The sequence below is a fragment of the Oncorhynchus masou genome, chromosome 6 (genome assembly GCF_036934945.1).
Source record: "Oncorhynchus masou masou isolate Uvic2021 chromosome 6, UVic_Omas_1.1, whole genome shotgun sequence".
NCBI classification, from domain to species: domain Eukaryota; kingdom Metazoa; phylum Chordata; class Actinopteri; order Salmoniformes; family Salmonidae; genus Oncorhynchus; species Oncorhynchus masou.
This window is the reverse complement of record NC_088217.1, coordinates 67,295,340-67,323,184: the sequence shown is the minus strand read 5'-3', so window position 1 is coordinate 67,323,184 and position 27,845 is coordinate 67,295,340. Positions and strand designations below refer to the sequence as shown.

Sequence of the window (27,845 nt, the reverse complement as noted above, 5' to 3'; positions counted from 1 at the left end):
AACCCCCCCCATCAGAACCTCTGAAGTGAGATCAAAGTGAGCCAGGCCACTGTTGGCATGACATCTGCTTTCACTGAAACAATTACTTGCCTAATGATTGCCTGATTTGCCTCCTATGCTGCATCCCAAATGTTACCCTATTTTCTATATATAGTGAATTACTTTTGACCAGGGCCTATATGGCTCTTATCTAATGTAGTGCACCACATAGGGAAGCGGGTGCCATTTTGGGACACAACCCTAGTGTCCCTTCCTCGCCCCTGCATCCTCCTCTCTCTCCTCTCCGTTGGCAGAGTTCACAGGTCCCATACTCTGTCATATTTTCCATCTCAGTTCCTTCTGATGTTATGTTCTGATGTTAATGTCATTTTAGGTGGAGAACTGGTGCCCGCACCTGCCGTGGAGGACCAAGACATTGGACGAGGAGGCGGACCGGAGGGGCCAGGTGAGTGTCTGAACTGAAGGGCTTTCCACACTGCCAAGCCGAGACAAATGGAGTATAGTTGCTTGAACCGCGCTGGAAAGGACAACGGGAAAATGAAATATTAGAGCCAACACAGTTTGGTTCGGGTTGGCACGATGTGAAAATGACAACGTGATAAGAAAATATCCTGAAACACAATCGTGAAAAGGGCGTAAGTGCCCGTTTCTGCACCCTGCTGAAAGACCCAACAGCCTGGCCAGTCCTTTTCACTCTCACCACTCTGGGGACTGGCCAGACAGAATACCCAGCCTGAAGACAAATGCCACAAAAGTCACGAGGGCATTGAATAGCTTTTATAATGTTAGAACATGTGCTCTTTAGAAATTACCTCTTCCACTTGTCTTTTAGCTCAAATGGTACCGACTAATGCATAAGCAATGTTAGATGCTGCACATAGGCTAACACACACTGTCTGAAGAGTCGAGTCACTCCAGTGATTGCGTTAGTAACTGACTATAGAGCGGGAGAGGATTTATACCATGGCGCCGGTCGCCATGCCAATGGGCACTAGCTCAAATCTCCTTACAGGACCGTCTGAGGTCAGAACTCCGGGCGTGGCTCGCCGTTATTGGCGTTAAATATACTCCTGGTTGTGGATAATGCGATAAGTCCAAATGTAATACTCTTTGTCCCCCTTCGGATGTCCTTTTGAGATCACCATTGATAGTGGCTGTTGTTGTTGTTGACCTGGGCCCAAAACGCTATGGGTTAAAAAGTAGTGCACTATATAGGAAATAGGGTGCCATTTCGGACATGGTCCCCCAGACTTTTCTCTCCGAGTGATTTCCTGTCTTGATGAGGGATGGTAATACACTGCCAGAGCGTTGTTAGTGCGTTGTTTCCCCAGCTTTAGCAGCTGTTAATGGCAGGCAGGACGACATCTCAACCAAGCCGCCTGTGGGGAAAGCTTTCTTAAATATTGACCCGAGAGAAGCGGAGAAATGTGTAGATTGGTATCGTTGCATTCCTGCGTTCAATAAGGAGCCATACGTCTTTGTAATGCAAAGAGCTCCTGGCAGAACTTGGCACTCTGTAGCTTTAGTGTTTAAGTTGATGAGAATCCCCTCTATGTCCTGTATATCCAATGTGCGTGTTGGAGATTTGACAGCGTTACAGAATCACTGATCTACAAATGACCTCAAATCCTACATACAGTGGGGCAAAAAAGTATTTAGTCAGCCACCAATTGTGCAAGTTCTCCCACTTAAAAAGATGAGAGAGGCCTGCAATTTTCATCATAGGTACACTTCAACTATGACAGACAAAATGAGAAAGAAAAATCCAGAAAATCACATTGTAGGATTTTTTATGAATTTATTTGCAAATTATGGTGGAAAATAAGTATTTGGTCAATAACAAAAGTTTATCTCAATACTTTGTTATATACCCTTTGTTGGCAATGACAGAGGTCAAACGTTTTCTGTAAGTCTTCACAAGGTTTTCACACACTGTTGCTGGTATTTTGGCCCATTCCTCCATGCAGATCTCCTCTAGAGCAGTGACGTTTTGGGGCTGTTGCTGGGCAACATGGACTTTCAACTCCCTCCAAAGATTTTCTATGGGGTTGAGATCTGGAGACTGGCTAGGCCACTCCAGGACCTTGAAATGCTTCTTACGAAGCCACTCCTTCGTTGCCCGGGCGGTGTGTTTGGGATCATTGTCATGTTGAAAGACCCAGCCACGTTTCATCTTCAATGCCCTTGCTGATGGAAGGAGGTTTTCACTCAAAATCTCACGATACATGGCCCCATTCATTCTTTCCTTTACACGGATCAGTCATCCTGCTCCCTTTGCAGAAAAACAGCCCCAAAGCATGATGTTTCCACCCCCATGCTTCACAGTAGGTATGGTGTTCTTTGGATGCAACTCAGCATTCTTTTTCCTCCAAACACGACGAGTTGAGTTTTTACCAAAAAGTTGTATTTTGGTTTCATCTGACTATATGACATTCTCCCAATCTTCTTCTGGATCATCCAAATGCTCTCTAGCAAACTTCAGACGGGCCTGGACATGTACTGGCTTAAGCAGGGGGACACGTCTGGCACTGCAGGATTTGAATCCCTGGCGGCGTAGTGTGTTACTGATGGTAGGCTTTGTTACTTTGGTCCCAGCTCTCTGCAAGTCATTCACTAGGTCCCCCCGTGTGGTTCTGGGATTTGTGCTCACCGTTCTTGCGATCATTTTGACCCCACGGGGTGAGATCTTGCGTGGAGCCCCAGATCGAGGGAGATTATCAGTGGTCTTGTATGTCTTCCATTTCCTAATAATTGCTCCCACAGTTGATTTCTTCAAACCAAGCTGCTTACCTATTGCATATTCAGTCTTCCCAGCCTGGTGCAGGTCTACAATTTTGTTTCTGGTGTCCTTTGACAGCTCTTTGGTCTTGGCCATAGTGGAGTTTGGAGTGTGACTGTTTGAGATTGTGGACCGTTGTCTTTTATATTGATAAGAAGTTCAAACAGGTGCCATTAATACAGGTAACGAGTGGAGGACAGAGTAGCCTCTTAATGAAGAAGTTACAGGTCTGTGAGAGCCAGAAATCTTGCTTGTTTGTAGGTGAACAAATACTTATTTTCCACCATAATTTGCAAATAAATTCATAAAAAATCCTACAATGTGATTTTCTGGATTCTTTCCCCCTCATTTTGTCTGTCATAGTTGAAGTGTACCTATGATGAAAATTACAGGCCTCTCATCTTTTTAAGTTGGAGAACTTGCACATTTGGTGGCTGACTAAATACTTTTTTGCCCCACTGTAACTATTCATCATGTAATGAAGATCAGCGATTCTCTACCTCCTTGCTCAAACTGATCACGACAAACACAATTGTGCGTGCTCGTTTGTCATCGTCCTGTGCCCCAGGTGGGTGGAGATTTCACTTTAGTCTAAAATGTGCACACTCCGCCCACCTGGAGCTTCTGCCGATCCAAAACTTGTCTACCTACCCCCTTTCAGAGGCTAACGTTCTCTTTCTATAGGGTAAACCTTGAAAGAGGTTAATGGGTTAAACCATAACGCCTAAAGAGTAGGGGTGTCGAAATTGTGTCGTGTCTTCCTAGACGGAGATCCGGACGAGCTTCGAGGAGCTATACCGGGTCACGTCTCGGCGAGAGGAGTTCCGCTGGATGATGCTCCGGATCAAGCGCATGGAAGACCCCTGGATCAACGCCATCCGTGCCCTGGCTGCCAAGCAGAACCTGGCCAAGCGCAAGAGGAAGAAGGTAGGACACGGACACGCTCTCAAACACATACTCATGTGCACGCACACACATACTCATGCAAGCTTGCACTTAAAACACTTGCACGCACTCACACAAACACACCGCCAAAAATATATTTGCTACTTGGAGAATAGAAGAATAGAGAATATTAGAGAACATAGAGAATATTGGAGAATAGAGTCAGCCCATGCCTTTCTGAACTGAGAATATTGAAACAAGGAAAGTCTATTGTGTTCTGCTACCTGGCCCCAATGATTAGTAATGGAGGTTTCAGTTCCCTAGTGATCTACAGAACTTCCTCTTTCTGACTCTATGGCTTTTAACAGTGTGGATATGACATATGGTGAGAGACCTACTTCCTCTAGTTAGAGTGGAACAACGTCTCTATGCACCTGAAACTCCAATTCTTCACTTTTTTCCCAAGAAGTGTACGCTTACATACTCCTTGTAATGGATTTTAAAACATATGATTGTTGTAAGTATTGGCTTGAGTGAGCAAGAGTACACTTTGGGAGAAGTGGGGAGAATCGGGACCCGGCCCAACCTCTCATGCCAAAGGCTCCGAGCAGGAACAAAGTAGCCTGATCCCAGGTCTCTTTGTGCTTTCTTGCCAACTTGGCAAGACCACACAAACAGATCTGGCATCAGGCCAGGAACAAGGAGCCTGCCCCATTTCCATGACCCTAAAGAGTCAAGATAGGCTTGGTCCCAAACGGCACCCTATTCCCTGTAAATTGCAATACTTTTCACCCGTAGCCTTATATTCCCTGGCCGACAGTAGTGCACTATATAGGGAAATAGGGTGCCATTTGAAACAGTCACAGTGTGCTGAAAGGTTGATTTTTTTATATTATTACAGTCATAATCCTCTCTCTACCCATTAATCCCTGAACAATGCACCTTGGTGATTGTGTCTCCGTCCCAAATTGCACCCTATCCCCTACATAGTTTACTACTCTGGGACCTGGTCAAAAGCAGTGGACTATATAGGGAATATGGTGCTGTCTGAGACGCTGGCTAACACGGCAGCTGAAAGTGTGTTGAGAACGTCCTAAGAAAGCACAGAACATTGTAAAGTTGGATTCTGTCCCGTGGCTCAGTGTGTTCCCTGGTGAGTAGAAGGAGACAAGTGCGCTCTGATGTTAATAATGATACGTCTTCTGTGGAGCGCATCTTGCGTTCTGCCATGCTGTACTCGGGGAATTGAAACAAGCCTGCCGTTTGAATAGGGAAAATGCCTTATTACATTTTTCCAACCCATTGAATTGCGTTTGGATTACTTCACGAACGAAAGGCGCACACCCAGATGGTTGGCGATGTGCCCGAACATACTTGAATAAAGAAAGTGTCACACTATATTACACCGTGATTTATTGGGTTGGTGATACTGTATGAATTTCTTAAATGTTGATGATAAAACCCATTTCCTTACTTCTCTGTATTGATAGCCCCGTTGGGAATCAAACTCGCAACCCTGGCATGGCTAGCGCCATGCTTTAACCAACTGAGCCACAATGAGAAATAATAGATTTAAACTGAACTGACACCATCCATGCCCCTCTCTCTCTCCGGCAGATCCTGGTGCACCTGGGCCTGTTGACCAAGGAGTCGGGCTTCAAGATCGCAGAGAACGCCTTCAGTGGGGGGCCCCTGGGGGAGCTGGTGCAATGGAGCGACCTCATCACCACCCTCTACCTGCTGGGCCACGACGTACGCATCTCCGCCTCCTTGGCCGAGCTCAAAGAGTGAGTGAGTGAGTGAGTGAGTGAGTGAGTGAGTGAGTGAGTGAGTGAGTGAGTGAGTGAGTGAGCACCCCTCAGACATATCTGGGTGCTGTTCAGTGCAGAGTACCGTAGCGAAACGGCTAAAAACCTTTTCCAACGTAAAATTATGAACAGTTCTAGGATCATAATGAATAAGGGTGGGACTTGATCCTAGATCAGCAGCACTTCTACTCTGAGACACTTTATGGATACAGGTCCAGGTCTCGCTTGTCCATGAAGTCTTATTCATTGTGCTCTAAAAGGCTAAACTGATCCTAAATCAGCAGCACTCTTACTCTTGAGATGCTTGATACATACAGCCCCTGGTATTACCTCCCCAAGGTCACCTATGGAATGAGCAGCAGAAGCTAAGTACAGCTAAAGCTAGTGTAATGTGAGGTGGTTGCAACCCACCTGCTTCTGAAAAAACACCCACATGTTCTTTGTGTGCTCTAGTCCCGCTTCGTTAGGTAAAACCTGTCTCATATTGCTTCCTATTTGCATAAGAGGGGTTTACTGTGTGTAAACAATCCATAGATTTCTTCTCTTTGTTTGTTGTGTGTTTACATCATGTTGTTGCTCTCTATTTGTAATATATTACAATACCACGTTATTGTCCATGTTACAGTGAATTTAAAACTGTTCTCAACCCCAGAGCCCTGGTCAAAAGTAGTGAAGTATATAGGGGAATATGGTGCCATTTCAGATACACCCGGTGTGTCCTAACTAAGCCCACTCCCTCGTGCAGGATCATGAGGAGAGTGATGGGGAACAAGTCCAGCTGCCCCACCCAGGGGGACAAGGTGGTGGAGCTCATCTACATTGACATTGTGGGCCTGACCCAGTTCAAGAAGACACTGGGGCCCTCCTGGGTCCACTACCAGTAAGTAGTGTCTCTCTGTCTCTCTGTTGGTCTGTCTCTGTCTGTCTACACATCCACCTCATCTATGGGCTGGGGCATGTGATGTTTTTTTAATTTTTATTTAACTAGGCAAGTCAGTTAAGAACACATTTTTATTTACAATGACTGCCTACCCTGGCCGAACCCTAACCCGGATGATGCTGGGCCAATTGTGCGCAGCCCTATGGGACCCCCAATCACGGCCGGTTGTGATACAGCCTGGAATCAAACCAGGGACTGTAGTGATTCCTCTAGCACTGAGATGCAGTGCCTTAGACCACTGCACCACTCGGGAGTGTGTGTGATGTTGTTCATTTATTTAGATGGAGAGCAAGAGAGAGGTTACTTACACATCTCCTTCCTAGTAGAACACCTATCGACTAACACAACTCATCTCACATACACTTGGTTCTGAAATCTATCTGACTCGTCATACAATGCCTTAGTTAAAAATATGAGCATCCTAGTTATTCATCCAATGAGTTTCCTGGTATCCTCGTTTACGCCTGTGTCAGGGGGTATATTTGATTTGATTTGATCTCTTTGGAATCTGCATCCTCCTTGCTGCTCTGACTAATTGGGAAGTGGGAACAGTGTCAGGCTCTCTGTCTGTGTCCCTCTGAGTCTCCCGAGGCTGTATCCCTCCCTGTAGGATACCAAGCATTGCTGGGGCACGCTGTCAGACTGTTCGCCCACCGCTCATTTACTGATTGGAGAGAAGCGGAGAGAGGTTGGCGGGATGAAAAGAGGCCTATTTCCTGCAGCTCATTTGATACCTGGTGGGGTAGCTATTCAGGAGGCAAAGACCCAGGCACAGAGGGTGGGACCAGATGTGATTTACACACTCATTAGCATCTGAATGAGTAGGCTGAGACTAAGGCCGAGGTTGGGTTGACATTTGAGTCATTTCGCAAGATGCTCTTATCCAGAGCAACTTACAGTAGTGGGTGCATACATTTTCATATTTTTTCTCGTACTAGTCCCCCGTGGGAATCGAACCCACAACCCTGGTGTTGCAAGCGCCATGCTCTCCGAGGTGGGCCTGCTCCCCCTGCCTGGATGGGTGGGTGGGTTTTTCTTCTGTAAGCCCCGAATTTTCTTTTCAAGCGAACAAAAGTCTTCAGGTCTCATGCAAGGCTTCTCATCGAACAAGCTCACTGTCATGTGAACCAGCACTGTTATAGTGGCTGCCATCAAACTGTTCTTTCACTGGGCTAAAATTGCATTACGTCTGAGCACAATCATTTGATGTTCCAAGGCCGTTTCCACGGGAACATCAGGTCAAGGTCTTAACTCTTAATGGGGAGCGGTGGTCATGGTTGTGTCACCTGTTAATGTGTCTGTTTTCTGCCCACTTTCTAATGTGCGCGTGCGTTTGTCCGCTCCACTGATAAGACTGTCTGAACCGGCACCTTGTACTCCTTGCCACTGATCGGAACAATGTTTGAATTACAACCTTTGTCTCCAGTCGACAACAATCTCATTTGAAAGACTTTCACCTGCATCTCTCTCTCTTGCCGTGGAAATGTCCTCTATTTACCAAATCATGAGAGCAAACCACACACACACACAAGTCAGAGTTAGTTATCACAAAGTCCATCTTTAATTATGTGAGCTCCATCACAACCCTGTGACTCTCAGATCAATTCAGTGTCTATCAATGAATTCTCTGAGAGTCCCTTACACATTGCAACTGAGATCCTTTATAGCAAAGACACACATAGCCAGACAGCATAGGCATAATTTATTGTTCAGCTTTGTCTCCTAAACTATGTTCTTTTCTCAAACTCAGAAGCATAAACAAATCCTCCATATCAACAGGCATATATCAAATCCATCCTATCTTGACAAGATCACAGAGACACATTGACTGGCACACAGACATTGTGGAGCCAAGAGATACACACTTGACCTCTCCCCTCTCTCCGGCCCAAGTAACTTAGTCTTTACATAGAACAGATACTGCAACCCCGCCACAGTATTATACAAACACATTCTGATGAGAAATAACTTACAAACATATGATGAATGTAAAACATCTTACCTATGTTACCAATGAATTCTGATTATTCCCCAACACTCTCTCTCTGTCTCTCGCTCTCGCTCTCTTTCGCTCTGATAAACTCCTAAGAATGTTGTACTGTGTCTGACAATACACACATGTCTCAAAAAGAAGTGATTTGCATGCTGCGGCTTTAGTCCCACTGGTCTTAAGTGGGACTAATTGTTCCTCTGAAGTATCCCAACGGTGCGGTTGGAGGTTGTTACGAGAACTGCCTTGTGAGAACAAGAAGTCAGGTTCGCTAATAGCCCCAAGATTTCCTTTCTCGTGTCAACACTTTTTTGTTTGTTTCGGGTTTGCATTCTGTCTCATCTTGCTCTGAGGAAATTGACTGGGATGCATCCCAAACGGCTCCCTATTCCCTATAAAATGCGTTCGTTTTGACCAAGGCCCCTGGTCAAAAGTAGTGCTCTATTTAGGGCATAGGGAGCCGTTTGGGACACAGAATCAACCTTTTTACAGACGGTGTGGTCGTAATGCAGGTTCCAGCTGGCATTTTCATGAGTGTATTGATTAATTCCTCGTTATACATATCGGTGAAGACATTTACATTTGGCCACTTGATTCAGTGTTGATTTTGTGACGTGCACTTCCAGGAAGGTTAAAAGATGCCTCGGTTTTACTGTAACTTCAGGCAAAACTTCTGTTGGAAGTGCATTTAGATTTTTAAGCCCGACGAATCACGTCATGGAACAGTTTGGTCTCATAGTTATCTAATCCTGTCTTGTTTACGTTCTTACATATGTCCTCTCCTTCCTCCTCCTTGTCTATCCAGCTCTCTCCCTCTCTACTTCAAGCGATGCTCCAGAACCTTTGTATAATTTCAGCCAGTAGTTTTGAAAATGGTGCTCACGAGCCAAAACGGGATCCCTGTTTTGTTTTTTTGTGTACTACGTCATTATTTTTTTGTGTACTAAGTCATTATTTTTTGTGTACTACGTTATTATTTGTTTGTGTACTACGTCATCCAATTGCGATTCATTACGTATAATATGTTATTGTTTGCAATTCCTATAACATGTAGCATCCAATTCGTACAATATGTTACAAATTTGTCGTGCTTAAGATCCTGGACTGCATCTTGAAGTGTCATTCATTTTCCAGCCTCTCCAGAACAGCTTCTAATATAGAACAATTCTACATTCATGTGAATGCCACCATGATTACGGATAGTCCTGAATAATGATGAGTGAGAAAGTTAGCCGCACAAATATCATACCCCCAAGGCATGCTATCCTCTCACCATCACAATAACAGGAGGGATTAGCATTTTATATCATACCCCCAAGACATGCTAACCTCTCACCATCACAATAACAGGAGGGATTAGCATTTTATATCATACCCCCAAGAAAGGCTAACATCGCACCGTTACAATGACAGGGGACATGCTAATCTCTCACCATTACAATAACAGGGGAGGTTAGTATTTCTATCATACCCCCAAGACATGCTAACCCTCACCATTACAATAACAGGGGAGGATAGCATTTTATATCATACCCCCAAGACATGCTAACCCTCACCATTACAATAACAGGGGAGGTTAGTATTTTATATCATACCCCCAAGACATGCTAACCCTCACCATTACAATAACAGGGGAGTTTAGCATTTTATATCATACCCCCAAGACATGCTAACCTCTCACCATTACAATAACAGGGGTGGTTAGCGCTTTATATCATACCCCCAAGACGTGCTAACCCTCACCATTACAATAACAGGGGAGGTTAGTATTTTATATCATACCCCCAAGAAAGGCTAACATCGCACCGTTACAATGACAGGGGACATGCTAACATCTCACCATTACAATAACAGGGGAGGTTAGTATTTATATCATACCCCCAAGACATGCTAACCCTCACCATTACAATAACAGGGGAGGATAGCATTTTATATCATACCCCCAAGACATGCTTACCTCTCACCATTACAATAACAGGGGAGGATAGCATTTTATATCATACCCCCAAGACATGCTAACCTCTCACCATTACAATAACAGGGGTGGTTAGCGCTTTATATCATACCCCCAAGACGTGCTAACCCTCACCATTACAATAACAGGGGAGGTTAGTATTTTATATCATACCCCCAAGAAAGGCTAACATCGCACCGTTACAATGACAGGGGACATGCTAACATCTCACCATTACAATAACAGGGGAGGTTAGTATTTATATCATACCCCCAAGACATGCTAACCCTCACCATTACAATAACAGGGGAGGATAGCATTTTATATCATACCCCCAAGACATGCTTACCTCTCACCATTACAATAACAGGGGAGGATAGCATTTTATATCATACCCCCAAGACATGCTAACCTCTCACCATTACAATAACAGGGGTGGTTAGCGCTTTATATCATACCCCCAAGACGTGCTAACCCTCACCATTACAATAACAGGGGAGGTTAGTATTTTATATCATACCCCCAAGACGTGCTAACCCTCACCATTACAATAACAGGGGAGGTTAGTATTTTATATCATACCCCCAAGAAAGGCTAACATTGCACCGTTACAATGACAGGGGACATGCTAACATCTCACCATTACAATAACAGGGGAGGTTAGTATTTATATCATACCCCCAAGACATGCTAACCCTCACCATTACAATAACAGGGGAGGATAGCATTTTATATCATACCCCCAAGACGTGCTTACCTCTCACCATTACAATAACAGGGGAGGATAGCATTTTATATCATACCCCCAAGAAAGGCTAACATCGCACCGTTACAATGACAGGGGACATGCTAACCTCTCACCATCACAATAACAGGAGGGATTAGCATTTTATATCATACCTCCAAGATATGCTAACATCTCACCATTACAATAACAGGGGAGGTTAGCATTTTGGGGTGTATGATATTTTTGCAACTAACTTTTTCACTCATCATTATTCAAGATTCATTCTGGACTATCCATAATCATGGTAGCATCCACATTAATGTAGAAGTGTTCAGAAACATATTCTATTCTTATTTACAATAAAAGTGACTCCAAAATGTTCACAATACATTATTTGCCATTAATTTATATTGGGCACAAAATAATCATGGTAGCATCCACATGAATGTAGAAGTGTTAAAACATGTATTATATTCTTATTTACAATAAAACATCATAGTCATTGTATCATTTCAAATCCAAAGTGCTGGAGTACAGAGCCAAAACAGCAAAACATGTATCACTATCCCAATACTTTTGGAGCTCACTGTCGTGCACTATTTTGACCAAAACCCTATGGGACTCTTGTCAAAAGTAGTGCACTGCACTATATAGGGAATAGGGTGCCAATAGGGAGCAAGAGGGAAGAACATTTGAGACTGAGGATTGTGTTCTAAGGCCAAAGTGAAAGTGAGTGGAGTTGTTCAGGCCAGTGAAAGGACTGTAGGGAGAATCCCAGTGGTCGGCTCAGCAATATTAGTGGTTTTAGAATGAATGAGTGCCAGCCGCCTATCCTGTCCTGTCCCTCTTCTTCCCTCTCGTGCACACACGCGCAGGCAGGCATACACACACACACACACACACACACACACACACACACACACACACAAGCAGGTACACACACAAGCAGGCATACACGGAAACAAACAGATGCAGGCAGGCACAAACACACATTCACTCGTTCTTTCTCTTCCTCTTTCTGTATCGATCTATGTATTGGTCTATCTCTCTCAAAAACTCTCACTACAGAAAACCAATGCTTGCTTCAGTCATCCTATCGACTGTAATCATTATTTGCTGGCTATAATACGCTATAATTTCAGTTTGTCTAATTCTCAATACTACATGGGAATCATTATAGACACATGACTGATATCTTAAAGGCGACCGTTTTGTACTCCTTGCCACTGATCTGAACAATGTTTGAATTACAACCTTTGTCTCCAGTCTACAACAATCTCATTTGGAAGACTATTTCACCTGCATCTCTCTCTCATAATCTCCTAAGAATGTTGTACTGTGTCTGACAATACACACGTGTCTCAAAAAGAAGAGATTTGCATGCTGCGGCTTTAGTCCCACTGGTCTTAAGTTTCCTCATTGTGAATCCATTTCCCCTATTTCCTGAGCATCTTGAGACGAGACACACTCTCTCACACACACACACACACACACACACACACACACACACACACACACACACACACACACACACACACTGTCTTTCTCTCTCTTTCTCATGCATGCACACACCCACCCACCCACCATCTGCGAAACATCTGCCTGGTCAGGAGTGGCCTTGCCTGGGCTGCCAGACTTAGCCGGCCCCTCTGGTACTCCTGGCTCCTCATCAATTTTTATTAATGCTCATTATTACACCTCCATTCAGAGGAGTATGTTGGACTCTGTACAGAAGGATTAAAGATGGAAAGGAATAGTGGTGAAGCATAGCCAGGTGTTTATTTTTAGGGTTAAAAATAAATGGGGGGGGACTTATAATGGGGGTGGCAGGTAAGCCTCGTGGTTAGAGCGTTGGGCCAGTAACCGAAAGGTCGCTACAGTAGATCGATTCCCCGAGTTGACAAGTTAAAAATCTGTCGTTCTGCCCCTGAACAAGGCAGTTAACCCACTGCTCCTTGGCCATCATTGTAAATAAGAATTTGTTCTTAACTGACTTGCCTAGTTACAGAAAATAAAAATAAATAATCTGAAAAAGCATCTGTCAGGGAAACTGAAAGATGGGAGCTGAGAGAAGGTGACTGAAAGAGAGGTAGCTGGAGAGAGAGAGGAAAGCTAAAAGGCTTGATTAGAGAGGGGGAGCGACTGTGAGAAAGCGAGAGAGAAAAGGTCATGAATGTGTCATTCCATTGCACATGACATCCTTTCTCTGGTCCTCTAATTAGTCATGAAGTGGAACCTTTACTGTTCAAGTTTCATCTGTAGGATGCTCTTTCTGCGCTTTGTACACTATCTGTGACCATGCTGAAGGTGTGGAAAAGATATGCATCATGTAATTAATTAACTATTTATTAGGGGTTGAGGCATACAGCTGGAAGTGTGTATTAATGCTGTAATGTGGTGTGTACTACAGATGTATGCTAGCACTATGTGGTGTGTGACGGGTGTATGATACCTTTGTCATGTTTGGTGTGTGTTACAGGTGTATGCTGCGGGTTTTGGATTCCTTCGGCACAGAGCCCGAGTTCAACCACGCCCACTATGCTCAGTCCAAGGGCCACAAGACCCCCTGGGGCAAGTGGAACCTCAACCCCCAGCAGTTCAACACCATGTTCCGTAAGTAGCATCTAATGGCTCTGGGTTCCAGATCTAGGATCAGCTTCTCCTCCCCAATCCTAACCTTAACCATGAGGGGGGAAAATGCCAAACTGACCCAAGATCAGCATCTAGGGACATCTTCACCCTACTCCCACCTAATGACAGGGTCATGTTCATAAGGCACCAAATGGAAGAAAATGGTCTAAAACAGAGAGGGGCAACCTGTACTCATCCAATAAAAAAAAATAGTTTTACATTTAACCTTTATTTAACGGGGCAAGTCCGTTAAGAACAAATTCTTATTTACAGTGACGGCCAAATCCGGACGAAGCTGGGCCAATTGTGCGCTGCACTATGGGACTCCCAATCACGACCAGTTGTGATACAACCCGGATTCGAACCAAGGTGTCTGTAGTGACGCCTCAAGTACTGAGATGCAGTGCGTCAGACCGCTGCGCCACTCGGGAGCCCAATAAGACACACTCATTTTTGTTTTCCTTTGCAAAACATGTTGAAAAGTTTTCTCTTACGTGCCCTAATGAACACAACCCAGGGGTGGGGAGGGAGAGTCTACCACCCCTGGGTGTTTTAACCTTTCCCCATGGCTGATGGAAAGCAAAATCTTACCCAGAATGGATGAATACCCCTCTCCGGTCTCAGTTTCAGTGGTTTGGCCCACGTCGGGCTGGAATAGCAGACCAGGCTCAATAGACCCTTTGTGTTGCGGATAGAGTATGCCATTCTCATACGACACAGGTCTTTTCATGTCATCCAGTTTACTAGCTGCGAGGGTTAGATGATATCTGTAACTAATCAAACTTACATGGGTTACACCATGGGTCGAAATGAAACACTGACTTGTTTCGGTGCATCTGGCATGTTGGATTTGTGTCCCCTTGCCTGTGGAGAAACATTCACCTTATCCTCAGCGTGTTGTTTTATATCCTTTCATTACAGCTCTGTTTCCAGGCTTAAGGGAAGTCACTGAATCTCACACTTGCAGTTGTGTAACAATAACATTGGGGCTTGAATAAACAAAACATATGGTTTCAATGTTGGATTTGTGTTGGATTTCCTTCCATCCTAACACTAAAACGTAACAGAGGACATTTAAGACAAAGAAGGTGCCACAGGGAAATCAATCCTAGTCTTGGGTTCCATTCATTACCATTAAGTAGTCTTACATAAATCACTGGATAAAGGGTATAGACGAGGGAAAGTGATGAGACAGGAGAAAGGGCTCTGGCCAATGAGACAGGAGAGGGAAAGGCCTCTGGCCAATGAGACAGGAGAGGGAAAGGGCTCTGGCCAATGAGACAGGAGAGGCAAAGGCCTCTGGCCAATGAGACAGGAGAAGCAAAGGCCTCTGGCCAATGAGACAGGAGGGGCAAAGGCCTCTGGCCAATGAGACAGGAGGGGCAAAGGCCTCTGGCAAATGAGACAGGAGAGGCAAATGCCTCTGGCCAATGAGACAGGAGAGGCAAAGGCCTCTGGCCAATGAGACAGGAGAGGCAAAGGCCTCTGGCCAATGAGACAGGAGAGGCAAAGGCCTCTGGCCAATGAGACAGGAGAGGCAAAGGCCTCTGGCCAATGAGACAGGAGAGGCAAAGGGCTCTGGCCAATGAAACAGGAGAGGCAAAGGGCTCTGGCCAATGAGACAGGAGAGGCAAAGGCCTCTGGCCAATGAGACAGGAGAGGCAAAGGGCTCTGGCCGCCAGGATCTGTTTGCACTGTCTTGACTCGTGTGGCCGTTGGCAAGACAGCACCAACATATCTTTTAGGAACCAGGCTAGAACTGAAGCCATAGAGGGAACATTTCCAATGTCGTTCTTCTCTTTACTGTTCTCAAATCCAAAACCATAACAACATGTTCACATCTAGAATTGTTTCTCTGCTTCCGGCGAGGTACAGACTCTAGTCCCAAAACAGTTCCTGTTGCATACTATATTGCGTGTCCTTCATCCTCTGGCGTTGTTGTATGCAGTAAAACAAAAGGAAAGTCCTTTAGTCTCTGTCTCAGATACAGTTGAAGTCAGTTTACATACACCTTAGCCAAATACAGTTTTTCACAATTCCTGACATTTAATCCTATTAAAAATTCCCTATCTTAGGTCAGTGAGGATCACCACTTTATTTTACAAATGTGAAATGTCAGAATAATAGTAGAGAGAGATTTATTTCAGCTTTTATTTCCTTCATTGTATTCCCAGTGGGTCAGTAGTACATTTTAAATTGTTTAACTTGGGTCAAACATTTCTGGAAGCCTTCCACAAGCTTCCCACAATAAGTTTGGTGAATTTTGGCCCATTCCTCCTGACAGAGCTGATGTAACTGAGTCAGTTTTGTTGGCCTCTTTGCTCTCACATGCTTTTTCAGTTCTTCCCACAAATGTTCTATGGGATTGAGGTCAGGTGTTTGTGATGGCCACTCCAATACCTTGACTTTGTTGTCCTTAAGCCATTTTTTCACAACTTTGGAAGTATGCTTGCGGTCATCGTCCATTTGGAAGACCCATTTGCGACCAAGCTTTCACTTCCTGGCTGATGGCTTGAGATTTGGCTTCAATATATCCACATACATTTTCCTCCCTCATGAAGCCATCTCTTTTGTTTAGTGCACAAGTCCCTCCTGCAGAAAAGCACCCTCACGACATGATGAAACCACCCGTGCATCACGGCTGGGATGGTAGTCTTCGGCTTGCAAGATTCCCCTTTTCCTCCATACATAACGATGGTCATTATGGCCAAACAGTTCTAATTTTATTTCATCAGACCAGAGGACATTTCTCCAAAAAGTACAATCTTTGTCCCCATGTGCAGTTGCACACCGTAGTCTGGCTTTTTTATGTCGGTTTTGGAGCAGTGGCTTCTTCCTTGCTGAGTGGACTTTCAGGTTATGTCGATATAGGACTCGTTTTACTGTGGATATAGATACTTTTGTACTGGTTTCTTCCAGCATCTTCACAAGGTCCTTTGCCGTTGTTCTGGGATTGATTTGCACTTTTCGCACCAAAGTACGTTCATCTCGAGGAGACAGAACGCGTCTCCTTCCTGAGCGTGGTTCCATGGTGTTTATACTTGCGTACTATTGTTTGTACAGATGAACATGGTACCTTCAGGCGTTTGGAAATTGCTCCCAAAGATGAACTATTTTTTTTCTGAGGTCTAGGCTGATTTATTTGGAGTCTTCAATGATTTCAAGCAAAGAGGCACTGAGTTTGATGGTAGGCCTTGAAATACATCCACAAGTATACCCCCAATTGACTCAAATTATGTCAATTAGCCTATCAGAAGCTTCTAAAGCCATGACATCATTTTCTGGAATATTCCAAGCTGTTTAAAAGGCAAAGTCAACTTTGCCTAAACTTCTGACCCACTGGAATTGTGATACAGTGAATTATAAGTGAAATAATCTGTCTGTAAACAATTGTTGGAAAAATGACTTGTGTCATGCACAATGTAATGTCCTAACCGACTTTCCAAAAAATGTTTTGTTAAAAAAACCTCTTTGGGCTGAGATACAGCTAACGGGATTGATATGACAACTGCCATTGAAAGTGCAGGGCGCCAAATTCAAAACAACCGAAATCCCATAATTAAAATTCCTCAAACATACAAGTATTTTACACCATTTTAAAGATACATTTCTTGTTAATCCCACCACAGTGTCCGATTGTCAAAAAGACTTTACAGCGAAAGCAAACCAAACGATTATGTTAGGTCAGAGCCAAGTCACAGAAAAACACAGCCATTTTTCCAGCCAAAAAAAGCAGAAATATAGATAAGACTAATCACTAGCCTTTGATGATCTTCATCAGATGACACTCTTAGGACTTCATGTTACACTATACATGTATGTTTTGTTCGATAAAGTTCATATTTATATAAACAAACTACATTAGCGCATTATGTTCAGTAGTTCCAAAACATCCGGTGATTTTGCATAGAGCCACATCAATTTACAGAAATACTCTTAATAAACATTGCACAGAATTATAGATACACTTCTCCTTACTGCAAACACTGTGTCAGATTTTAAAAAAACTTTACGGAAAAAGCACACCATGCTATAATCTGAGTACGGCGCTCAGAGACCAAAACAACCCAAACAGATATCCGCTATGTTGTGTGGTCAACAGATGTCAGAAATAGCATTATAAATATTCACTTACCTTTTATGATCTTCATCAGAATGCACTCCCAGGAATCCCAGTTCCACAATAAATGTTTGTTTTGTTCGATAATGTCCATCATTTATGTCCAAATACCTCCTTTTTGTTCGCGCGTCCAGCCCAGTAATCCAAATTCATGATGCGCGATCACTAGGAGCAGACGAAAAGTCAAAAAGTTAAGTTACAGTCCGTAGAAACATGTCAAACAATGTATATAATCAATCTTTAGGATGTTTTTAACATAAATCTTCAATAATGTTCCAACCGGAGAATTCCTTTGTCTTCAGAAATGCTATGGAACTCAAGCTAACTCTCACGTGAACACGAGTCACCAGCTCGTGGCTCTCTGGCAGACCTCTGACTCATTCCCCTCTCATTCGCCCCCACTTCACAGTAGAAGCATCAAACAAGGTTCTAAAGACTGTTGACATCTAGTGGAAGCCTTAGGAAGTGCAATGACCCCATAGACACTGTGTATTCGATCGTCCAAGAGTTGAAAAACTACAAACCTCTGATTTCCCACTTCCTGTTTGCATTTTATTTCTCAGGTTTTTGCCTGCCATATGAGTTCTGTTATACTCACAGACATCATTCAAACAGTTTTAGAAACTTCAGAGTGTTTTCTACCTAAATCTACTAATAATATGCATATATGACTGGGCCTGAGTAGCAGACAGTTTACTCTGGGCACCTTATTCATCCAAGCTACTCAATACTGCCCCCATCCCAAAGAAGTTAATAAGAAATTTGTAGAGTGATTGAAAAACGAGTTTTAATGACTCCAACCTAAGTGAATGTAAACTTCTGACTTCAACTGTAACAATGTTACATTATGTTGCATAATGCATATTAACTCAACAGAGGATATGTAAGCCCCTGTATAGAGTAATGATACACTGAAGAAAAATAGAAACGCAACATGTAAAGTGTTGGCCCCATGTTTCATAAGCTGAAATAAAGATCCCAGATGTGTTCCATATGCACAAAAAGCGTATTTCTCTCAAATTTTGTGCACACATTTGTTTATATCCCTTTTCATGAGCATTTTTCCTTTGCCAAGATAATCCATCCACCTGACAGGTGTGTCATATCAAGAAGCTAATTAAACAGCATGGTCATTACACAGGTGCACTTTGTGCTGGGGACAATAAACAACAACACAATGCCACAGATGTCTGAAGTTGTGAGGAAGTGTGCAATTGGCATGCTGACTGCAGGAATGTACATCAGAGCTGTTGTCAGAGCATTTAATGTTATTTTCCATAATTTGGATAGAGAATTTGGCAGTACGTCTAACCGGCCTCACAACCGCAGACCACATGTAACCACGCCAGCCCAGGACCTCCACATCCAGCTTCTTCACCTGCGTGATCGTCTGAGACCAGCCACCCGGACAGCTGATGAAACTGGGTTTGCACAACCGAAGAATATCTGCACAAACTGTCAGAAACCGTCTCAGGGAACTTATCTGCGTGCTCGTCGTCCTTACAAGGGTCTTGACCTGACTGCAGTTTTGAGTTGTAACCAACTTCAGTGGGCAAATGCCCAACTTCGATGGCCACTGGCACACTGGAGAAGAGTTCTCTTCGCGTATGAATTCAACTGTACCAGCAAGATGGCAGACAGCGAAATATGGCGTTGTGTGGGCTAGGAGTTTGCTGATGTCACTTTGTGAACAGAGTGCTCCATGGTGGAGGTGGGGTTATATTATGGGCAGGCATAAGCTATGGATAGCGAACACAATTGCATTTTGATGGCAATTTGAATGCACAGGGATACCGTGACGAGACCCATTGTCGTGCCATTCATCCTCCGCCATCACCTCATGTTTCGGCATGATAATGCACGGCCCCATGTCGCAAAGATCTGTACACAATTCCTGAATACTGAAAATGTCCCAGTTCTTCCATGGCCTGCATTCTCACCAGACATATGTCGCCCATTGAGCATGTTTGGGGTGCTCAGGATCGACGTGTATGACAGCGTGTTCCAGTTCCCGATAATATCCAGCAACTTCGCACAGCCATTGAAGAGGAGTGGGATAACATTCCACAGGCCACAATCAACAGCCTGATCAACTCTATGTGAAGGATATGTGTTGCACTGCATGAGGCAGATGGTCACACCAGTTACTGACTGGTTTTCTGATCCACACCCCTACCTTTGTTTTTGAAGGTATCTGTGACCAACAGATGCATATCTGTATTCCCAGTCAAGTGAATTCCATAGATTAGGGCCTATTGAATTTATTTCAATTTACTGATTTCCTTATTTGAACTTTAACTTCGTAAAATCGTTGAAATTGTTGCCTGCTGCGTTTTATATTTTGGCTCAGTGTACATATCTGCCAAATGTGATCATTTTTCTATCATGCAAATGAAGCCGGCCGGCACATACAGGCTATTCATTGTCTGTAATGAGATTTGAGGATGGGTGTGGAACCAGTCACACTCCATGAGTTCACACGGGAAAGAGATTCTTTCCACACGATGCCCTCCTAGTTTGCCAAATGTGTGACTGACTGACTTCACCAAGGGCCTGAGCAGGCCCTTCATCAAGGGTCCTGTTTCACTGGTCTGAAACAGTGTGTGTCTGTGCATGCACGTGTATGTGTGTGTGAGGGGTCTGCTGGAATGCTCTCCCACATCCGTCCTCGGCCATCCATCTGTACAGTTAATCACTTTGCCTGTTTATAACACACCCCCTTCAGTGAGCAAATGTTTCCCCTGCTCTCGCTCCAGTTGGTACATGACAGCCTGACTGTTCTGTTTCTCTGGCTCTTGGCTTCCATCACCTGCTCGCTGTGTTAAGAAGCAGTGCGGCTTTGTTGGGTTGTGTTTCGGATGACGCAAGGCTTTTGACCATCATCTCTCCCGAGCCAGTACGGGAGTTGTCGCGACGAGACAAGATAGTAATTACTAACAATTTGGATTCCACGAAACTGGGGAGAAAAGGGGGTAATAAAAAGAAAAAGTAGTGCACTGTATAGGCAATAGGGTGCTATTTGGGACAGATATGTGATTTCTGGGAGTGAGCACCTCATATGGTTTCAAGTTCTAAGAACAAACCAAAACTATCGTAAGTTTTATTAGTCATATGTACGGGATATGGATGGTATACGTCGTCCAACAAAATGCTTACTTGCAGATTCTTTCTCGACAATGTAACAGCAATAAGAAATAATAAAATAAGAATACGAACATAAAGTAAATGGCAGTAGAATATAATAAACATTTTAGCATAAGTATAATACAGGAAGGCACAATTTATAGTCCAATATTTACATGTGTACTGGGGAAGGGGGGATGTGTATAAATTGAGCAGTATAATTCTGTGTGTGTGTGTGTGTGTGTGTGTGTGTGTGTGTGTGTGTGTGTGTGCATGAGTGCTAAGGTGTGTAGAATCTGAGCAGAGCCCTTTGATGTGGGAAATGCATTGACGATCATACACCACCCACATTGACGTGCATACACCACCCACCCATTGGTTTTATGTTTTCCATACCCAATTCCTGAGATGATGCTGCAGTATTCTAGAGATTTAACTTCAATTTGGGGGAAATTCCCAAACTCTAATTTGTCTGTCTCATCTGTCAGAGCTCACAGGTACAGGTATCAGGGGCTGTATGCATCAAGCATTTCAGCGTAGGACTGCTGATCCAGAATCGGTTTTCTCTTTCAGATCATTTTGAATACGATTTTATGGACACAGGGGACCTGATCCTAGATCAGTACTCCTACTCTGAGAGGCGTTGTGAATAAGAGTACAGCGCAACGGAGCATTGAGAGGTCTTCAGACAGGGTCCCCAGGACTAGCCCTCCCCCGTCTAGTCTTCTCTGTTTGTGTTCGGGAAGGCCAGCCCTGGGTCGTGTTTACCAAGTGCCAAACGGAAGAAAATGAACTAAAACGAGGACTGCTCTTCCTGGACTTGTCCAATAAGAAACCTTCATTTTCGTTTTTTCGTTGCAAAGCGTTAAAAAAAGAAACAAATGTTGCGTGCCCCAATGAACACATCAGAGGGAAACTCCCCACCGTGAAATGGAAGTTGGTTACAGCGATGTTTATCTCCGTTTATCCTCTGCCGAGTCCCCAACAACAGGATGTTCTGTTTTCAGGGGAAATAGATGTTATTAACAAGGAGGCACTCCCATCTTAACTCCTCCTCCACGTTTACTGAATTGGTTGAACAGTGCCGAAGAGAACCTCCCCCGACAGTTATTCTTTGTCAAAACCAGTATGTAGGGGATGTAGTTTCAGGCGTGTCTTGTACGCCTGCTACGTTAGGTTAATCTACTCTAGACAGCACGCCTTCAAACCTCCTCTGCTTCTGCATTTCCCCTGCTTGTTTTCATTCATGTAATTTCAGCTCAGTGTTTTTCCTGCAGCTGATTTAAAGTTAAAGGGGAAAGTAGTTAAAGGTCCTCATCTGAGTTCGTACAACTATGTATTATAATCATTCTCATCATTAGTCTTGCAATAAATTCAAGGTATGTTTAAAAAATATATATAATCTTAATAATGTTCCACAAGTTCTGAATAGGGAAACTAAATATTGAACTCAAATTGTCTTGGTAGATTGAAAGCTCTCTGTATTTCCAGCCAATTGTCTTTTTTTAATAGAATTTCACCACAAGGCCTATCAAAACCTACGCAGAATAGAATTGCATTTCACGCTAGAATTTCAATGTCTTTCAATTTAACATTAAACAAGCCACACAGAAAAGCATATGGCCTCAGTGCACTTTCTTAAATGTCTTATCAAGCAGATGCTGATTTCCTTTTTTGCCAATATTTTTTTGCCAGAAATAAACATCTGATTATGATGAATTATGGCCAGATGACAGCTGTGAGGTATTCATCCTTCCTTGGCCAGGAGCTACAATAGGGAACCAGTGAAATGGGATGCTATAGAATGAGGGCACCGGTTGCCTTCTCTACCCCTCCTTTGATTTGGAACGGTTGCATCAAGTAAAGTCCAGAGAGTCATCCAAAATTCCACCCTATTCTACCCTATGAGCTGGTCCTATAGGCCCTGGTATAAAACGTAGTGCACTATATAGAGAATAGGTTGCCATTTTGTGATGCAAACAACTTTTCAAGAGACTCTAGGCTTTACTTGATGGACTTTACCGCTCTGAAGTTTATCCGTAAAAAAAAAGAAGGAAGCATCTCTCTGGACCAGTCAAAAAAGATTTTCTCCCCCCGGCAATGTGCTTGAGCGAGCGAGCGAGAGAGAGAGAGAGAGGTGCCCTGAGAGCGAGACGGAGGGCGAGACGGAGAGTGAGTGAGGGCGAGGCGGAGAGTGAGTGAGGGCGGAGAGCGAGTGAGGGCGAGGCGGAGAGCGAGTGAGGGCGGAGAGCGAGTGAGGGCGAGGCGGAGAGCGAGTGAGGGCGAGGCGGAGAGCGAGTGAGGGCGAGGCGGAGAGCGAGTGAGGGCGAGGCGGAGAGCGAGTGAGGGCGAGGCGGAGAGCGAGTGAGGGCGAGGCGGAGAGCGAGTGAGTGAGGGCGAGGCGGAGAGCGAGTGAGTGAGGGCGAGGCGGAGAGCGAGTGAGGGCGAGGCGGAGAGCGAGTGAGGGCGAGGCGGAGAGCGAGTGAGTGAGGGCGAGGCGGAGAGCGAGTGAGGGCGAGGCGGAGAGCGAGTGAGGGCGAGGCGGAGAGCGAGCGAGTGAGGGCGAGGCGGAGAGCGAGCGAGTGAGGGCGAGGCGGAGAGCGAGCGAGTGAGGGCGAGGCGGAGAGCGAGCGAGTGAGGGCGAGGCGGAGAGCGAGCGAGTGAGGGCGAGGCGGAGAGCGAGCGAGTGAGGGCGAGGCGGAGAGCGAGCGAGTGAGGGCGAGGCGGAGAGCGAGCGAGTGAGGGCGAGGCGGAGAGCGAGCGAGTGAGGGGGCGAGGCGGAGAGCGAGCGAGAGCGAGTGAGGGCGAGGCGGAGAGCGAGCGAGTGAGGGCGAGGCGGAGAGCGAGCGAGTGAGGCGAGGCGGAGAGCGAGCGAGTGAGGCGGAGAGCGAGCGAGTGAGGGCGAGGCGGAGAGCGAGCGAGTGAGGGCGAGGCGGAGAGCGAGCGAGTGAGGGCGAGGCGGAGAGCGAGTGAGTGAGGCGGAGAGAGCGAGTGAGGGCGAGGCGGAGAGCGAGCGAGTGAGGGCGAGGCGGAGAGCGAGCGAGTGAGGGCGAGGCGGAGAGCGAGCGAGTGAGGGCGAGGCGGAGAGCGAGCGAGTGAGGGCGAGGCGGAGAGCGAGCGAGTGAGGGCGAGGCGGAGAGCGAGCGAGTGAGGGCGAGGCGGAGAGCGAGCGAGTGAGGGCGAGGCGGAGAGCGAGCGAGGGCGGGCGAGGCGGAGAGCGAGCGAGGGCGGGCGAGGCGGAGAGCGAGCGAGGGCGGGCGAGGCGGAGAGCGAGGGCGGGCGAGGCGGAGAGCGAGCGAGGGCGGGCGAGGCGGAGAGCGAGCGAGGGCGGGCGAGGCGGAGAGCGAGCGAGGGCGGGCGAGGCGGAGAGCGAGCGAGGTCGGGCGAGGCGGAGAGCGAGGGCGGAGAGCGAGCGAGCGAGGGCGGAGAGCGAGCGAGCGAGGGCGGAGAGCGAGCGAGCGAGGGCGGAGAGCGAGCGAGTGAGGGCGAGGCGGAGAGCGAGCGAGTGAGGGCGAGGCGGAGAGCGAGCGAGTGAGGGCGAGGCGGAGAGCGAGCGAGGGCGGGCGAGGCGGAGAGCGAGCGAGGGCGGGCGAGGCGGAGAGCGAGCGAGGGCGGGCGAGGCGGAGAGCGAGCGAGGGCGAGGCGGAGAGCGAGCGAGGCGGAGAGCGAGCGAGGGCGAGCGAGGCGGAGGGCGAGGCGGAGAGCGAGCGAGCGAGGCGGAGGGCGAGCGAGGGCGAGGCGGAGAGCGAGCGAGGGCGAGGCGGAGAGCGAGCGAGGGCGAGGCGGAGAGCGAGGGCGAGGCGGAGAGCGAGGGCGAGCGAGGGCGAGGCGGAGAGCGAGCGAGGGCGAGGCCGAGCGAGGGCGAGGCGGAGAGCGAGCGAGGGCGAGGCGGAGAGCGAGCGAGCGAGGCAGAGAGCGAGCGAGGGCGAGGCGGAGAGCGAGGCGGAGAGCGAGCGAGGGCGAGGCGGAGAGCGAGGGCGAGGCGGAGAGCGAGCGAGCGAGGGCGAGGCGGAGAGCGAGGGCGAGGCGGAGAGCGAGGGCGAGGCGGAGAGCGAGCGAGGGCGAGCGAGGCGGAGAGCGAGCGAGGCGGAGAGCGAGGGCGAGGCGGAGAGCGAGGGCGAGCGAGGGCGAGGCGGAGAGCGAGCGAGGGCGGGCGAGGCGGAGAGCGAGCGAGGGCGAGCGAGGCGGAGAGCGAGCGAGGGAGGGCGAGGCGGAGAGCGAGCGAGGGAGGGCGAGGCGGAGAGCGAGCGAGGGAGGGCGAGGCGGAGAGCGAGGGAGGGCGAGGCGGAGAGCGAGCGAGGGAGGGCGAGGCGGAGAGCGAGCGAGTGAGGGCGAGGCGGAGAGCGAGCGAGTGAGGGCGAGGCGGAGAGCGAGCGAGTGAGGGCGAGGCGGAGAGCGAGCGAGTGAGGGCGAGGCGGAAGGCGAGTGAGGGCGAGGCGGAGAAGCGAGTGAGGGCGAGGCGGAGAAGCGAGTGAGTGAGGGCGAGGCGGAGAAGCGAGTGAGTGAGGGCGAGTGAGTGAGTGAGGGCGAGGCGGAGAGCGAGTGAGTGAGGGCGAGGCGGAGAGCGAGTGAGGGCGAGACGGAGAGGGAGTGACGGAGAGACGGAGAGCGAGTGACGGAGAGACGGAGAGCGAGTGACGGAGAGTGAGGGGGAGACGGAGAGTGAGAGAATAAAAGACGGCGTGAAAGATGTAGTGATAGAGATACAGAGAGAGAGAAGACACCTGCCAAAAAATGTGAGTGCTGCTCTCTAATTAAGAACAACAGGTTCAGTCTGTTCCTTTGTGCCAGTGCTGCTCTGGGCTGGGCCTGCTTGGATGTTTGCATTTACTACTCACAGGGATACAAAGTGCTGAGTCAGGGGGTCTCGCTCTCTCTGTCTCTGTCTCGCGCTTTCTTTTTCTTTCTCTCTCGCTCTGTCTCTCTCGATACACATAAGCCCTGGTGATGTCTTAACTGAACCTTGTGCATTCCGTTCCCTCTCCAACCCTCCCGGACAACGCTAATAAATGGACAACAAGCTGGCTTCCTGAGAGCGTGCATGTGGTGGGGCCGTGTGTGTGTGTACGATAACCCTATGGTAGTTAGTGAGGGTTGTTCATTAAGCAGGTTTTTGTTCTCCAATTTTATTTCTGTCCCTTATGCAAGGTGTTGAGGCAACCAGTGGGGAGTGACAGCTCATAATCAGAAGAATGTGCTTAAGATTCATTTCCAGCCCACAAAGTCTTTCAAGTTCCAGTGAAATGCCTTTCTTGAGATAATCAATAACAATGTGATACTAAAAATAACAAGGTAGAAGAAAAATACACAAGATATAGAAATAAGAAGAGCACGGTAAAGGAAGTTGACATACTATATACAGGGTCAGTTCCAGTATCATGTTTACAATGTGCAGGAATACTGGATCGATATACTACATTACCAAAATCATGTGGACACCTGCTCGTCGAACATCTCATTCCAAAATCATGGGCATTAAGGAACACATTTCTACCAGAGTTGGTCCCCCCCTTTGCTGCTATGCATTATTTATGTTCATAGAATTGGCAGTCACTTTTCAAACAAAGTTTTAATTGTGCTATGTTCTCCAGTAAACAACACTTGGTTGCTCTCTCTCCCTGCTGCCTGCCCTTTTGTTTTTGTGACCAACTTTTTTTAAATTTGAGTTTGTCTCTGTTTTTGTACCTGTAACCGCCCCTCTGAAAAACAATCACAGAAATGCCTACCAAGATAACCCCAACCCATTTCCACCCTCAGTCCCCATCTACCAACCTGTATCCTCCATCCCCACCCGGAAGCCATGTTTCCCACCTGCCAGAAGGGGAGCCACGGGAAGCATTGAACTCCAGAAAATCAGCCGTGGCAATATATTCATTTTGACAATTCGACATTCTGCCAGTTAAAACAACTGGTACAGTGCCTTGCGAAAGTATTCGCCCCCCTTGAAATTTGCGACCTTTTGCCACATTTCAGGCTTCAAACATAAAGATATAAAACTTTATTTTTTTGTGAAGAATCAACAACAAGTGGGACACAATCATGAAGTGGAACGACATTTATTGAATATTTCAAACTTTTTTAACAAATCAGAAACTGAAAAATTGGGCGTGCAAAATGATTCAGCCCCCTTAAGTTAATACTTTGTTGCGCCACCTTTTGCTGCGATTACAGCTGTAAGTCGCTTGGGGTATGTCTCTATCAGTTTTGCACATCGAGAGACTGAAATTTTTTCCCATTCCTCCTTGCAAAACATCTCGAGCTCAGTGAGGTTGGATGGAGAGCATTTGTGAACAGCAGTTTTCAGTTCTTTCCACAGATTCTCAATTGGATTCAGGTCTGGACTTTGACTTGGCCATTCTAACACCTGGATATGTTTATTTTTGAAACATTCCATTGTAGATTTTGCTATATATCTTTATGTTTGAAGCCTGAAATGTGGCAAAAGGTCGCAAAGTTCAAGGGGGCTGAATACTTTCGCAAGGCACTGTATATTATTCCATCTACTGAGGATGATTTTGATTTGAGCTGTTCAAGTTTCTGGCAAAGGTTTTACCGAAGGAAGGAAATACAGTATATTTCTTCCCAGATGTTTAAAATATGAAACAATTGAGATTCCATAAGTAGAGGTGGAGTCCTCCATCGGGGTCTTAAGGTAGTAGGGCTGATTTGGTTACGGTTAACATGAAGCTGAATTTATCTATGATCATCTCTTTTAACTATGGCTGGGGGATTGGCATGTAGTATTTTAATCATATTAATGAATTGGAGCCAATTTCCATATGTTCCAAGCACAGGAGGCTGCTGAGGGGAGGACTGCTCATAATAATGGCTGGAACGGAGTACGGCATCAAACACATGGAAACTGTGTTCGATGCCATTCCATTAATT

General features: G+C 46.4%; 1 protein-coding gene across 1 annotated transcript in view; it reads left to right on the top strand.

The window, feature by feature from the left end:
- The window catches only part of LOC135542474 (alpha-1,6-mannosylglycoprotein 6-beta-N-acetylglucosaminyltransferase A-like), a 115,505-nt gene that overhangs the window by 54,829 nt on the left and 32,831 nt on the right, over positions 1-27,845 (top strand). The window contains exons 6-10 of the mRNA XM_064969432.1: positions 374-445; positions 3,545-3,706; positions 5,282-5,451; positions 6,218-6,352; positions 13,563-13,696. Coding sequence (XP_064825504.1) covers positions 374-445; positions 3,545-3,706; positions 5,282-5,451; positions 6,218-6,352; positions 13,563-13,696 — 673 coding nt within the window. The remainder of the gene's footprint in view (positions 1-373; positions 446-3,544; positions 3,707-5,281; positions 5,452-6,217; positions 6,353-13,562; positions 13,697-27,845) is intronic.